Below are 16,796 nucleotides of genomic sequence, written 5' to 3' on the forward strand. Positions count from 1 at the left end.
TAAACAACAAAGGATTCTTCCTGGCCTTTAATGATGAGTAGATTTTATTTGTACTTTTGTCACTCCTTTTCCTTTCACCAAAAATTAGTTTAGCTTATGTCATTTTTCCTAGTTCTTCTTAACTTTAATCTTGGATGGTCTCTGACTTCATCTAAGAAAGACAGATAAACCTCATTTTTAAAATACTAATTAAGAACCATAGGTCAAATGAATTCCACTTACACACCATACTACTGGCCTCCAAGACAGCTTGGAAAATTAACAGACTACAATTTTATCTTATTCTCAACTAATTCAAAGTATCTATGAAGAAAGTTGTTTATTAAGAACTGATCTTATATTGGCCAAATGAAACAGATCCCAAAAGAGGTAAACAAAGATATAGGAGAGAGATTTTATTCAGAAGAGGCTCTAATTTCTCAGACCTAAACCCATGTAATAACCATGTAGAAATGAATTTCCCTTTTATTTCTAACAGGGATTTCAGGACAGAAGTAGCTATACATAGTCTCTCCTTTTTTGTGATATTAGTCACTAATATTCTCTTGCCACAGGGAAATAAGAATTTCAAAACTACTACTGTTCTACTTCACCATCCTGCTACTAACCAAGTTCAATGAGATACAAATTGAAGTAAATATCTGATTTCCTTTTATGTTAGAAAAGAGGTGAACTTCACTTTATTTACCAACTCCCCATTTTTATCATTTTTCTTACCTCCACAGTAATGACTGTAAGTCCTGGGGGGAGATTCAGCTTACTGTTTGTACTTGGCATTAATGCAAAGGATCAGTAAAGAAGTTGCCAGAGACTAACCACCCTCACCCCCAATATTTAACATTCAAAGACTTTTGAGTGGCATTAGACAGATGTTCCTATTGGTTAAAGCAATTTGAATGCCTTTAGAATACTGAAGAAAATGAGTAAGTATGTATGATCAGTCTAAACTTTACTGAACTATTTTGTTAAGTCCATACAGAAATACAACATAATCTTTATAGGTGATTTAAATTAAACTTGCCTAGAAAAAAAAATTATTTTCATTTATTTTTGTGACTATAGGGATTTTTAGAGTATAAAAACAATTTCCCAGGATGGCCTAATTTATTATTATGCAAGTAAATAAGGATTCTAAATTTTAACTCCTGAACTAGCAATGACAATCCAGGAGTCAGTAGGGTTGTAAGTATGGGTCTTTGGTACATACAACAAACACTATATATATCTAAAGAAGGTAGTTTCACTTTAACTTAGAATTCCAAAGAAAGAACAGCTGTTCCAAACAGTCTCCTTTTTTTCTTTTTTGTATTAAAAATTATATCATCAACATACTAGGGTCACTGAGAACTAAAGATTGAAAACAATTTTTGGATGTTGTTAAAGACTCTCTTTGGCTGAGAACCAGAAATTGTGACCTTAAAAGATCAATAGTGGGGCACCTGCCTGTCTCAGTTGTTAGAGCATGTGACTCTTGATCTTAGAGTTGTGAGTTTGAGCCCTATGTTGGGCGTGGAGCTTACTTAAAATTAAAAAAAAAAAAAAAAAAAAAAAGATCAGTAGTGTAAGCTGATCAATAGAAAGCCTACTTTCTGAAAGAGTTATGATACGAATTTAACCAATACATGTTGCTAAAAATTCTATACTATCTTTGCATCTAAATAGGAAGCCTTCTTTAATCCTTTCCTAATTTATATTTTTCTCTGCCTTCAAAAGATTTCTAGTCAAATAACCTGTTCCCAAAAACTTCTCTTTGATTAATCCCACCTGGATCAAGTCACTGACATCCAAACATGTATGCTTAAATAAAAATAACTAAATCTGGGGTGCCTGAATGGCTCAGCTGCTTAAGCATCAACTTTGGCTCAGGTTATGATCTCATGGTTCACGAGTTCAAGCCTGCACAGAGCCCACTTTGGATCCTCTGTTCCCCCACCCCCCGCCCCCACCTCACCTCTCCTCTGCTTGGGCTCTCTCTCAAAAATAAATAAACATTAAAAAAATAACTAGATTTGGTCCTCACTTATATCTTTTATGTTCATTCTACCTTCTCAATATATTTAGTATTTCTCTTTGTCCTCAATATTAATGCAGTTTAATTAATTTTGCTTCACTAATACCATTTAGGCTAGCAATATAAAAAAAAAAAGAACCCAAAGATTTAAAAGTTCATTTTCGGGGCGCCTGGGTGGCTCAGTCAGTTGAGCGTACGACTTCGGCTAGGGTATGATCTCATGGCTTGTGAGTTTGAGCCCCGCGTTGGGCTCTGTGCTGACAGCTCGGAGCCTGGAACCTGCTTCGGATTCTGTGTCTCCTTCTCTCTCTGCCCCTCCCTGCTCACCCTGCGTCTCTCTCTCCTTCAAAAATAAATAAATGTTAAAAAAAATAAAATAAAAGTTCATTTTCTCATTTCCAATTCTAATAAATACGAAGTGCCTACTTTCTATATTATAGGTCTTAATGCTAATTTTCTTTTACTTCATATGACTAAAGCACTTTAAGCATTCCAGCTATAAAGCTATAGGAAATATACTTTAATACAGTTAAAAAGCTTGGGGTGCCTGACTCTCAAGCGTCTGACTCTTGTTTTCAGCTCAGGTCATGATCTCTCGGTTCACAGGATTGAGCCCCACGCTGGGTTCCACACTGATGGGGGCAGAGGGAGCCTCCTCGGGATTCTCTCTCTCACTCTCTCTCCCTGGTCCTCCCCCTTGCACACGCATGCTCCTTCTCTCTCAAAATAAATAAACTCAAAAAAAAAAAATACAGTTTAAAGTTTTAGTTGGTTGGTCAGTATTATAATGCCAAATATCAGTTTCTCAGATTAAAAAGAATTCTGCGATCTTTATTTTACAGAGCAGTTCTAAAAATAATACTGAACAATAGTCTCTTATGCTCCCTAACCAGATAACACTTTGTAAATTTTAAATCTAAGTAGTATGGGGATAATATTTGGGAAAATCTGGCTATAAATGAAACTCTTCTGGAAAACAGTGTGGAGGTTCCTCAAAAAATTAAAAATAAATCTAGCCTATGACCCACTGCTAGGGATTTACCCAAGGGATACAGGAGTGCTGATGCATAGGGGCACATGTACCCCAATGTTTATAGCAGCACTTTCAACAATAGCCAAATTATGGAAAGAGTCTAAATGTCCATCGACTGACGAATGGATAAAGAAGATGTGGTTTATATATACAATGAAATACTACTTGGCAATGAGAAAGAATGAAATCTGGCCATTTGTAGCAACGTGGATGGAACTGGAGGGTATTATGCTAAGTGAAATAAGGCAGAGAAAGACAGATACCATATGTTTTCACTCATATGTGTATCCTGAGAAACTTAACAGAAGACCATGGTGGGGGGTGGGGGGGGAGTTACAGAGAGGGAGGGAAGCAAACCATAAGAGACTCTTAAATACTGAGAACAAACTGAGGGTTGATGGGGGGTGGGGGAGAGGGGAAAGTGGGTGATGGGCATTGAGGAGGGCACCTGTTGGGATGAGCACTGGGTGTTGCATGGAAACCAATTTAACAATAAATTATTTTTAATATTAAAAAACAAAAAGAAACTCTTTGGTACAGTTCCAATTTTGCTATTTCCACTGATTTAATTTACATAGGGAAAAAGATCTATCAGCGAAAGGTCAGAGATTATTTGGAAGAAAATACAGTTTATTATTTTAAAGGGAAAATTCATACAAGGCTAGCAAAGAAATAACTTTCTCCAGCCTCAGAAAAAGTGAATAGCTTTTTAGGAACCAGTAGTTTAACCAGTTTATGCAAAACCAATTAGAAATGATGCACATCGGGGCGCCTGGGTGGCGCAGTCGGTTAAGCATCTGACTTCAGCCAGGTCACGATCTCGTGGTCCGTGAGTTCGAGCCCCGCGTCAGGCTCTGGGCTGATGGCTCGGAGCCTGGAGCCTGTTTCCGATTCTGTGTCTCCCTCTCTCTCTGCCCCTCCCCGTTCATGCTCTGTCTCTCTCTGTCCCAAAAATAAATAAAAAACGTTGAAAAAAAAAATTAAAAAAAAAAAAAAGAAATGATGCACATCTATGTATTTTGATCTAAGAAAATATCTAAACCACTACTAAGTGAAAAAGCAGACTGATATATTTTTTTTAATTAAGTGTAGTATAGAAAAAAAGAAAACTATGCACTAATTTTTGACAGTGATTATCTCTGAAAGAGCACTTGGGAAGTGCACTCTAGGCCTTCACCTTTTATAATTTTCTCTGATACATATGGATCTTTATGGGAGAAAAAGCAGATTTTTAAAAAAATTATAAAGCTCAGTCTTAATAGGCAGAGCACACAATTTTTAAAGTTCATGTAAAGACTTTAGTTTTTTACAGAAGTTTTTAAGATTCACAGCAAAACTGAGAGGAAGATATTGAGATTTCCCATATACCCCTTGCTGCCCCACATTCATAGCCTCTCCAATTATCAACATCCCCCTACCAGAGGTACATTTGTTACAAGTGATGAATCTACACTGACACATCATTCTTATTTGAAGTCTGTAGCTTACATTAGAGCTCAATCTTGGTGTTATACATTCTATGGGTGGACAAATGTATATGACATGTATCCATCATTACAGTACACAGACTATTTTCACTGACTTAAACAGCCGCTGTGCACCACCTATTCACCTCTCTCCAGCTCCACCTCAGTCACGGGCAACCACTGATCATTTTACTGTATCCACAGTTTTGCCTTTTCTAGGTCATAAGTTAGAATTATACCATATGTACCCTTTTCAGATTGGTTTCTATTACACAGTAATAGTCATTTAAGGTTCCTTCTGGTCTTTTCACGACTTGATAGCTCATTTCTTTTTAGCACTGAACAATACTCCATTATGTGGATGTACCACAGTTCATCCATTCACCTAGGAAAGGACGTTTTGGTTGCTTTCAAAATTTGGAAGTTATTAATAAATTTATTAATTTATTAATAAAGTTATTAATTAAGACCTACACCTTCATCTGTAGGTCTTTGTGGACATTAGGTTTTCAACTCCTCTGAGTAAATACCAAGGAGCATATAACTTTTGGAAAATTCGGGGTCACCTATCCATATCATGAGAATTAAAATGAAAGCATATGGTACACTGCCTAGCATGCAGGAAAAGTTCAATAAATGCTAGTATACTCTCAATTCTGCAATGCCTTCTAATGCTACCAAACAATATACTAAGCCAGGCCAGTATACTTAACCATTAGCTAGTAGTTTATGTTTATTCCATCTCCTTCTTTCCTGTCAGGTGCCACTTCTTACTGTCAATATACCTACTTTTTAGAGGTACCCCCTCACATTTGTTGCTTCAAACTCCTGTGAACTCTTAGAATATCTTGACTGTACTTATAAAATGTCTGAAAACAAGTTGCCCAAAGTCCACTCTAATTTTAAAAGACAACCAAATACACAATTATATTGATTCAATTTTTCAGATTCTCTCAAACTCTAGCTCTATCCTTCAACTGAAAGATGACTCACAAATCTAAAATGTGTATTTGTTGTGTGGTTTTCACCTTATTTTTCCTGATTTAATTTTCCAATTCCAGGGTAGGGTGGAGAAGATGGGTTTATGCTTAACTTAAATGCTTAAGTTCTAGATCACCATCCTCCCAACGCTTCACTAAACAATGATAATTAGCATTAGCTTGTGTAGCATTTTTTAGAAGACCACGTACAAACGTGGATGGCTATCTTCAAAACCAAACAACTGTCTTTCTTAGTGAAATTAACTGTGGGGTTTCTTTTCAAAGCTACAACTGAGAAATTTGATTCCTGGTTACAGTGTCCCAGGCAATTATTGTAGCCTCACATCCACTATGGAGATCTCTCATGAAACAATCCCCCCTTCCCCCACCAAACTGCACGGTCCCCAATATGCACATTCAAATACTAATAAGACACTGCTATCAAATGGCAACATTATGTAATACAGATTTAAAAAATTCACATTCATTATATCATTTCATCCTGTGTGGCAAACCTGGGAGGGGCAGGGGTCCATTTAATAGATGAAAAAAGACAAAAGCATGAAGAGTTTAAAATACTTGCTCAGAGCAAGTAAAAGGCAGAATCCAAAACCAAGGAGGCAATGATACAGTTCCAGTGAAAGAAATTACAGTGATTTTATAAATCAGTTCTATCTGAATTAAAAAAAAAATTGTTTTCTACAGTAGGCTCTACGCCCAACACAAGGGCTGAACTCATGATCCTGAGATGGAGAATCACTCAGTCTTTACCGACTGAGCCAGTTAGGCACCCCAGTTCTACCTCAATTTAAATCCTACCACTTACTACTTGTAAGACTGGAATGGAAGCTCCATGACTGTTTTGTTCACTGCTGTATTTCCAGCATCTAGAACAGTGCAAGTACACAGGAGATCAGTATATGTATGATAAACATTACAAAAAAATCACTTGATTTCTTTGGACCTCTGTTTTCCTCATCTGTAAATGGAAACAATAAGGTCTTATCTGCTGGTATATGTACATAAAGCATCTGGCAGGTATTTAAAATTAATAGACCTGACTCCTAGTTTAGGGTTCTTTACATAAGACCACCATAACACTCTCACTTCTTCTGTAGGCTCTAAAGAAGTAGCTGAGAACAAATGTCTGTACAACTGGTAGGCAAGCTGGGCGGTAATCAGGATGGAGGAGATAAAGAGCTAAATCCTTCCCTCAGTCAAGAAGTCAGCTGTTCTCTTTACTATTCTGCCATAGCAATGACAAAGATCTTCTAGAAGAATCTGTTAGCTGATTGCTTATTTCAAAACAGAAAGTCTTGTTGATTAGGGAAGCACCTAATCTATACTTATAAAAGGCAACAAGAAAGAGGGGAGGAATACTGAAAGGTAAACGAGACAAGAAGAAAAGAATACTGAGGTGAAAAGATCCAGAATACCTATACTTATTAACTCAACCTAAGAATGGCCTCTGTCCCATTTCTCTGTAACTCAGCATGTTCTTTCCAGTAACTCTAATTCTAGAGGATGAAGCAGTCTTGAAGACCACTAGTAAGTATTACCAGAGACAGAAACAAAAGGTTTATGTCATTAATAAGTAGAAACAAAAGTTAAAAGCAAAGGGAGATGGTACTACAAATGGTACCATCAAGAAAGTGAAAAGACAACTCCTAGAATGGAAGCAAATATTTGCAAATCACATAAAGGATGTGTATCCAAAAACACAAAGAACTCTTACAACTCAGTAATAAAAAAGATAAAGAACTGAATTTAAAAATGGGCAAAGAACCAGAACAGACATTTCTCCAAAGAAGACACATAAATGATCAGTAAGCACATGAAACAATGCTTAACATAGTCATTAGGGAAATGCAAATCAAAACTGCCACAAGACACCATTCCACACCCACTAGGATGGCAAAATAAAAGAGGTGGACAATAACAGATTGTGCACAGATATGACTTGGTGAAGATGTGGAGAAACTGCAACTCTGATACACTGGTAGTGGGAATGTCAAATGATGCAGTTGCTCTTGAAGTGTGGAGGTTCTTCAAATGCTAAACACAGAGTTACCATACCGACTTAGCAATTCTACTTCTAGGTGTATCCCCAAGAGAACTGAGAACATATGTTCACACAAAAACTTGTACATGAATGCCTATAAGAGCATTATTTAGAGCAGCCAAAAAGTGCAAACAACCTAACTATCTGTCAACTGATGAACAGACAAAATGTGATAGATCCATACGGTAGAATTTATCATTAAAAATAAAATACTGATACATGCTACAATGTGGATAAACCCTGTACACGTTACACTAGGGGAAAGAAATAAAGTTACAGAAAACTATGTATGATTCCAATATAAAAAGTTTTAATGCAAATAAAGATTACTATGATAAATATTAATGACTAGACAATCACAAATGCTTAAGACTTCAGGAAAGCAGCAATAATTCAATAATTTTTAACTTAGTGCCATAGATAATGTCATTTAAAATTTTTTATATGAAAAATTCATTCTTTTCTTAAGAGCTGCGAAAAAGAGAACTTAGTGGAGTGTATAAAACTCAATCCTCATATTATCAAAGGAGCTTACTAAAACTCAGGAAGAAATACATGCATATTTTAAGTATTAGGTAACACAATGTGGACAAAGTAGATGATCTTTAAGTTTTTTTTTTTTTTTAACATTTATTTATTTTTGAGACAGAGAGAGAGAGAGAGAGAGAGAGAGCGAGCGAGCATGAATAGGGGAGGGTCAGAGAAAGAGGGAGACACAGAATCCGAAACAGGCTCCAGGCTCTGAGCTGTCAGCCCAGAGCCCAACGCGGGGCTCGAACCCACGGACCGTGAGATCATGACCTGAGCGAAGTCGGACGCTTAACCGACTGAGCCACCCAGGCGCCCCTAAGTTTTTTTTTACTCTGAAATAAAGATGGAACTTCCATATAATGGAACATTTTATACAGTGAATAAAAAAGAGAAGAAAGTTGTTTCATAAAGCAATGGACTGATCTTCAAGATATTTTAAATGAAAAAGGTATACAGTATGTTACCTTTTGTATTAAAAAGGGGCAGGAGATTGTGTGTGCTTACGCATATATGTGTACAAGTACCTAGGCAAGCACATGTTTTTGGTCGTTTGTGTAAAAATTAGCTTTGGAAAAATATATAAGAAACTGCTAACACTAGGGCTATATGTGGGGAGGGTAAGAGAGTACTGGGAGGACAGAAGACAGGAAGTTTTCCTCAGTTTACCTTTTTGTGTATTCTGAATTTTGAGTAATGTGAATATATGGGTATCAAAAGGAAAAATTAAAAGTACTTTACCTTGCACCATTGTTCCTAATGACTTCCACAGTTTCTTCAACAAAATATCGATCCTTGACATATGCAAAAATATCATCACAAATTTCATGTAAGCGTGAACGATGGGTAAGGTTGGTCAAGTATAAAACTGGAATAATTAGTGGTTCTGGAAAACTCTGAAGATTCTGTCTTGCTTTTTTCTCTGACTCAAGTGCTTCCTGATAGGTCAGTCCAGGTCTACCCGTCACAGCACAACTCCACACAAGACTGTTGCACAGAATGGTTCGTTCAAAAAAGTCACTGATTAAAAAACAAAAACAAAAATCCATTCATTACCTATCATTTCACAAGTTTTACATTAAAAGCTGATAAAGGATTATGCCTTCATTGTAAAATTTTACAGAGAATCATAGAACGAGGGTTTAGTAACTGGTCAACTTACACATTAATACAAACCTAAGAAAAAGTATATTTAAACTAGACATTTATATTTTGCAATTTAAAGGTACATTCAGCCAAAACTGAACTTTGATTTCCATCACTTTTGAAATTGGGAGTAAACTGCAAATAAACTCAATCTTTCTTTTTTCTTCTAATATTAAAGGTGTTTGTTCCAAAGCAGCCAAAACACTAGAGACAATTTAAGCACTTAACCATGAACTTTTAAAAGCTTTAACGTAATAGTGAAAAACTGGCAAATCTAAACATCTAATGATGAGAAAGGTTAGGTAAATTACAGTACTTTATGTAATGAACAATCATAGTCATTAACGAGTATGAGAAGAGTTCTTAAAAAACATGTTTACCAGAAAAAAAAAAAAAAAACTTTCCAGTTTGATTCCCTCCTATATTTTTGTAAGTTTTTAAAAATGTTTTATTTATTTTTGAGAGAGAGCACGAGTGGGAAAGGGGTGAAGAGAGATGGGGACAGAAGATCTGAAGTGGGCTCTGTGCTGACAGCAGCGAGCCCATTGGGTTCCAATTCACAAACCCTGAGATCATGACTTGAGCCAAAGTGGGATGCTCAAATGACTGAGGCACCTAGGCACCGCCCCCCCCACCTATATTTTTGAAAGTAAAAGCTTACTAAAAATATATATATATGGTCCCACTTGCATCAAAAAGAAAGAAGGCATGCAGGCAGGCAGGCAAAGAAAGATAACCTAAAGAAGCATAAAAGACTTCTAGAATGTTCTACAAAAATCCAGGCAAGAACTACAGAGTAGGGATGGGCCTGAGGGACCATTCTACTGAGTGCTTTTCTGCACTGTTGGAATTTCTTAATATGAGCATTTCTTTTCAAAAATTCTATCAGTCACTTCTAAAATGTGAGAGATCCATAATATGGAAGGATCTCTAAGGTATGTTAAGTAGAAAAAACCCAAATCACTGAATAACACAATCTCATATACATTAATCAGAATAACAAAAATGTGTATTTATACAAATACTATAAACAGATGTTCATTATGGAGAAAGGGAGGGACTGCAAAGGAAGGAAAAGGAAAATTTGTTATTCTAAATATTTCTATATTGTTTGAATTTTTATAAGAAGCATGTACTTGTATTATTTTTTTATAATCAACACATTTTAGAACAGAGAAGGTTATACATATGTAAAAGGGGTAACAATGGTTGCCTCTAAGTGGTAATATGCAAGTAAATGTTTTTCCCTCTCTATACTTTGGTGTACTTTTCAATAATTATTTGTGACTGATACAATTCACTATTCTCTAACTTTTTCTCCTTCCTGAAATCTCCCTTTTCGTTCTGTCATCATTCTAAAAAGTATTAAGACTACTATATGTTTACTTCCTGATTAGTATATCTGTAGAGGTTATCCCTAGTAGTCTGATCTCCAAACAAGATTTGAGGTAATTCCATTAACCTGGTTTCATTTGTATATTCGTCTGCAGAACAAAATTGAAATCTATGGAAATAAAGAGAACTAATCCTATCTTAATATAAATGGGATCTAAAGAGGTTACCTGCATACATCAAGTTACATGATTTTAATTTAGTACAAAAAAGATTCTTTTGAAGTCTGCACCTTTTAGTAGAGGAGATAATGGATATATACCATTAAAATTAAAATTACAAAGTGATTAAAAGACAGAAGCAGATATCTTTTGGGAGTTCAGAGGAAGGGAAGGAGGAGAGATAGGCAAAAAAGATCAAGAAATACCAGAACGGATTTGAGGAAATAGTGTTAAAAAGTTAGGTTGTAAAGGAAAAGTAGAGTTGAAGAAAGAAATGTCAGAGAAAACAAAGATGAATGTAATCTGGTTCTCATAATCAAGAAAATCTATGCCAAATAACTAATTTATTAGCTAAGAAATTGACAACAGATATACCCAATAAGTGGTTATAAATGGTGCAGAACAAAATGAACGAATGGATGGATCTTGAAAGAGCTCTTAAGTTTTACTTCCTAAAAACACAGTTCACTTAGAAAGCTTTATAAGTTGTCAATTTTTTCCTGTTGGAACAAACATATCTGTAAGACTCAGCTTACCAAGCCAACACACCTGTTGTGTACAACACACCTGTTGTGAATGTGTACAATTAGCACATGATGTACGTAAGGTATACTTTTATTAATTTAAACCATACTTAACACTACCTAAGTAAAACATACTTCAAATCTAGGTATCTTACATTAACTAGTCTCCAAACCAGAGCTAATAGAAACAGAATGCTAGCCACACATATAATTTTAAATTTTCTAGGGGTTGCATTTAAAAAATTTTAAAGAGAAACAATCTTTTTATATATTAGTTAATTTTATATATTTAATCTAATACATCCACAAATGCTTTATTTCAAATCTGTAATTAATTTTAAATTCTTCAATGTGTAAATATTTTAAATTCTTTTTTTTTTGTACTAAGTCTTCAAAATCCAGTATATATTGTGCCTTTATTGCACATCTTAATTCTGATTATCAAGTTCTTAATAACCCCCATGCCAAGTAATGGCTCCTGTGTTGGACAGCACAGCTCTAGCTATAGTGATTAGGTATCTGGTAGGTCATGGGGTATTTGGTGTCATGTCAGGGAGACAGGGTACTGAGCTGCGATAAACACTATTTAGATGAGTTGACATTGTTCAAAATACCAAAGAGAGCAATGGCACAAGTGCCACAAACCTCCACTAAACTTGTTACCATGCAGAAAAATAGGATCGTTAGTAACCATTGTTATATATACAGCTGTCTTTCTATACTCAGGTTTCCACCTCCTCTGGCAAAGTGTTTGTACTATTTGTTGTTCCTGTGTCTATCTACTCTGCAAAGTTGTTATATTACAGTCCCATTGTGCACAAAGATCTACACTCAGGAAGAGGGTGACCGAGTATACTACACAGTGGCTGTTTTAAAGCAAGCAAAAAAAAAAAAAAAAAAAGCCCAAGGGCTATTTCTCCCTATCCATCACCCCTTAGCAGCATGGCACCAGCATGGCACCATCTCTGACATTTTACACCTTCACTTTTTCACACTGCTGTAATTCCACTCTTCACTCATTTTTCACACACATTCAAGTATGTAGGATTTTGTTAATAATAGTGAACTCCTGGGGGTAGGTTACAGTGACTCTTTAATTTCTATACTATAAGAACATAAAATCATGAAAATTTTATAGGAAGCACATTTTTCCATTGTGAGCAAAAATTTATAAAGTACAAAATCCTGTCTTATATGAATATGTTTAGGCAAATGTAGATTATTACGTCTCCAATTTATTAGTACATTAGTACATTCCTTCAACAATCTTCTTTACCAGAGATGAGCATACTACTCGCCTGGAGGCCAAACCTAGCTTTCCAACTGTTTTTGTAGTTTTACTGGAACACAACCACACCCATACCTTTAGGTATTGTCTATGACTGCTTTGTCACTGACTCCTATGGAATTGGATAGGTACAACAGACACTATGACCTACAAAGCCTAAAATGTGATTATATCTGGCCCTTTAAGAGTTTGATGACTTCTGCTCTTTTTCTTTCTTTCTTTCTTTCTTTCTTTCTTTCTTTCTTTCTTTCTTTCTTTCTTTCTTTTTACTGGAAGGAGTGACAAAGAATTATAGTCATCTTCAATGCACAATTCCTGCCTGGAGAGCATTTTCATTCTGACGAGTCATTAATAAGAACAAAATCCTCTGCTTACTTTTATAGTACATCTGATGTTGGGAAGAATTTTCCACAGATTACTTCTGGTCCCCATACATTTTTTTTTTTTTTAATTTACATCCAAGTTAGTTAGCATACAGTGCAATAATGACTTCAGGAATAGAATCCAGTGATTCATCCCCTGCATATAACACCTAGTGCTCATCCCAACAAGTGTCTTCCTTAATGCCCCTTGACTTTTCCATTATTTCTTAAGGAAAACTTGCTTCTGAGTTAGCAGGTCTACTATTGGCAAGAACACACCTCTAATTAATGTAAATTCAACCAATTCTATGGTGAACAAACTAAGGAACAAAGAGCAACATACTGTTAAAACTTACAAGGTTATTTGGAAAACTAAAAATCTAGTAGAATAAGATTAAGAATGAAGTGACATATAGAATGGCTAAAATTCATAACACAGAAAACAACAGATGTTGGTGAGGATGTGGAGAAAGGGGAGTTCTCTTACACTGTTGGTGGAATGTAAACTGGTACAGCCACTCTGGAAAACAGTATGGAGTTTCCTCAAAAAGTTAAAAATAGACTACTCTATGATCCAGGAATTACACTACTAGGTATATACCTAAAGGATACAAAAATACTGATTTGAAGGAATACATACACCCAGATGTTTATAGCAGGATTATCAACAAAAGCCAAATAATGGAAAGAGCCCAAATGACTCTCATGAATGGATAAAGAAGAGGTAGTATGTATGTATTACACACACACACACACACACACACACACACACACACACACACACAGGAATATTACTCAGCCATCAAAAAGAATGAAATCTTGCCATTTGCAGTGACATGGATGGGACTAGAGACTATTATGCTAAATGAAATATGTCAATCAGAGAAAGACAAATACCATATGATTTCACTCATATGTGTAATTTAAGAAACAAAGCAAATGAACATAGGCAGGAAAAGAGAGAGACAGGCAAACCCTAAAACACACTCTTAACTCTAGGGAATAAACTGAGGGTTGCTGGAAGGGAGGTGGGCAGGGGATGGGTTAAATAGGTGATAGGTATTAAGGAGAGCACTTGTGACAAGCATTGGGTGTTGTAAGTGATGAATCACTGAATTCTACACCAGAAACTAATATTACACCGTATGTTAACTAACTGGAATTTAAATAAAAACTTGAAACTAAAAAAAAAATAAAAAATAAAAACAAAAAGAATGAAGTGACATAAAAACCAGAAGCCAAATATAATTTAGAAAAGGTAAACACGAAGTGTACTCTACTTAAGGGACAAAACTGTATCAACTAGACATAAGAAAGACCCAGCACAATACTGCATAAAAGATCTAAAGGACATAAACTCCTCTGTCCATAAAAATAATTAGTATAGCTGAGCAATGCAGCCACAGGTTAAAAACGAACATAATTCCTGATTTAAACAGCATGCAATATACAAGAGATGGAAAAGTACAAATCATAAACTTAGAAAAGTAGTAACTGCTGTTAAGACAGGATAGATTGTTGTATTAATTTCTTCTATTGACAGGGTTACAAAAGCAGGAGATTAAGAGATCTTGGGCATGGCTGACTTAACATGCCTTATGTTATACAGAAAAAAATCAGCTAGATGATTCAGCTAGATGAAAATTACATTTATTACATTTATCCACAAATGGTCAGGGGAAAAATTAGATTAATTAAAAATATAATGTTTACTTTTAAAAAACATTTAATGAAATATTACTCTGCAGTTTACTTAGCACTGCCTCAGACTTAGATAATGACACATAAGGCAGACTCCTGAAATCTGCTGATGCACCAAGGTGGGGAACAGCAATAAAGGCTTTTTGTATCTAGAGACTAAAATCTTAAATAGAAATCAACAAAAGTGAAACATTATGGTAGCTTAACAGAAGTCCTAGCTTAACAATAATGAATGTGAAAAAGACAAATTTTACGTGAACTGCAACTTCACACTTCTAAGAGTTTTTATAGTTTCCTTAGCTTAAAAAGTATCTTTAGAGCACCCTCTGCTAAAAATGTCATTTTTCTCCATTCTGTGTCTTGATAGTTCCATCTTTCAGGACCCAACTCAGATGTTCTCTCCTTATTTGAAGGCTGTTATCAGCTCCATTTTCTATGCTCCCATTACACTGGCTCCATAGCATATATGTGATTTATGCCATTGTGTTATACATTCATTTCTCACTAGAGGGACAAATTATCTCAATATCTCCAGACTCTCCAAAGCATAGTGTCAAAGAGTAACAAACAAATGTACTCTCCACTGGCAGTCCACATTTATTTCTGTGTGTATCTAGATAGAGAAAAGTACACACATATGAATGTGAAGGAGAGGAAGAGTGTCTGAATCTCAGCTTACCACTTGCAGAATGTGACTCTAAGTTACACAACCTTACTGAACCTGGTTCCCCTCTATAAAATGGGGATATCTTCCATGAACAGTTAATATGAACATTAAATACGATAATAAGATAATACTGGTTGCCCAGCATATTGTATGTACATGCAATAAATAGTATCAATTCTAACTGCTCAGGTACCATATTTGCAAAGAGATCCTAGAAAAATACACAGAATAACTAGTGTGATAGAGGAACAATGTCAGAAGAACAAATAAAAGACTTGAGAATCTTTGAAGAAAAAGTTTGGCATTGGTAAGGGTAGGAAGAGGGATTAGCTGCAAAAAGATAACCAACGAACTCCCAAAACCCAACTAGGATGACCCAAGCATAATATCTTACCAGCTGCTCAGTGGTAGACTGTCTACAAAGAGGGTTGAAGGTATGCAGCCTCCTTAGAAATATGACTTGATACTTGTTTCTCACAAGAGGTGGAGTTTATTTCACCGCCTCTTTAATCTGGGCTAACCCCTCGAGATTAGCTTTGACCAACATAATACAGAAATGACACTGAGAGACTTCTGCTCTCACCCTGTTGGAACCCTGAGACCAGCACCTAAAGCAGTCCATATTAGTCTACTTTTTTCATTTTAATTTTTTAAACATTTTTTCAAGTTTATTTATTTTGAGAGAGACAGAAAAAGTGCGAGTGGGGGACAGGGGAGGGAGGGAGAAGGAAAGAGAGAGAAAGAGAGAGAGAAAGAGAGAGAGAGAAAGAGAGAGAGAAAGAGAGAGAGAGAGAGAGAGAAAGAAAGAGAGAGAGAGAGAGAGAGAGAGAGAGAGAGAGAGAGAGAGAAAGAGAAAGAGAGAATGAATCCCAAGCAGGCTCTGTGCTGTCAGCACAGAGCCCAACATGGGGCTCAAACCCTTGAAACTGCAAGATCAGGACCTGAGCTGAAACCAAGAGTCTGATGTTTAACAGACTGTGCCACCCAGGCGCCCCCATGTTAGTCTTCTGAAGATGAAAGACCACATGGTCAGAAAAGCCATCCCAGTATTGATATATCATCACATTGTACACTTTAAATATCTTATAATTCTATTAGTCAATTATATCTCAATGAAGTGAGAAAACACACACACAGGAAAGAAAAGCGATCCCAGCTGAGGTCCCTGACCTATGACTGAGGCTACCTCTTACTCTAACCAGCCTCAGCCTAACCTTCAACTGACTATAGCTAAATGAGCACAGAGACCAGCAGAAACCACACTGACAATCCACAGAATAGCGAGCAAATAAAATGGACGATTATTTTGGACCACTAAGTTTTAGGTTGGCTTGTTACACAGTAACTGATAGACATATTCTGCCTGAAAAAAGAATGTATTAACACAAAATATGGTAGCCTACTAAGTGGATGAAAAGTAAAACTCAAGGGTAGCCTGGGTGGCTCAGTCAGTTTAATATCCGACTTTGGCTCAG

General features: G+C 35.9%; 1 protein-coding gene across 3 annotated transcripts in view; it reads right to left on the reverse strand.

Moving 5' to 3' along the window:
- BAZ1A (bromodomain adjacent to zinc finger domain 1A) overlaps positions 1 to 16,796 on the reverse strand; it is a 93,870-nt gene that overhangs the window by 70,716 nt on the left and 6,358 nt on the right. For all 3 annotated transcript variants that reach the window (XM_042989559.1, XM_042989560.1, XM_042989558.1), the window contains one exon: positions 8,822 to 9,100. In XM_042989559.1, coding sequence (XP_042845493.1) covers positions 8,822 to 9,100 — 279 coding nt within the window. The remainder of the gene's footprint in view (positions 1 to 8,821; positions 9,101 to 16,796) is intronic.

The sequence above is a fragment of the Panthera tigris genome, chromosome B3 (genome assembly GCF_018350195.1).
Source record: "Panthera tigris isolate Pti1 chromosome B3, P.tigris_Pti1_mat1.1, whole genome shotgun sequence".
NCBI classification, from domain to species: Eukaryota; Metazoa; Chordata; class Mammalia; order Carnivora; family Felidae; genus Panthera; species Panthera tigris.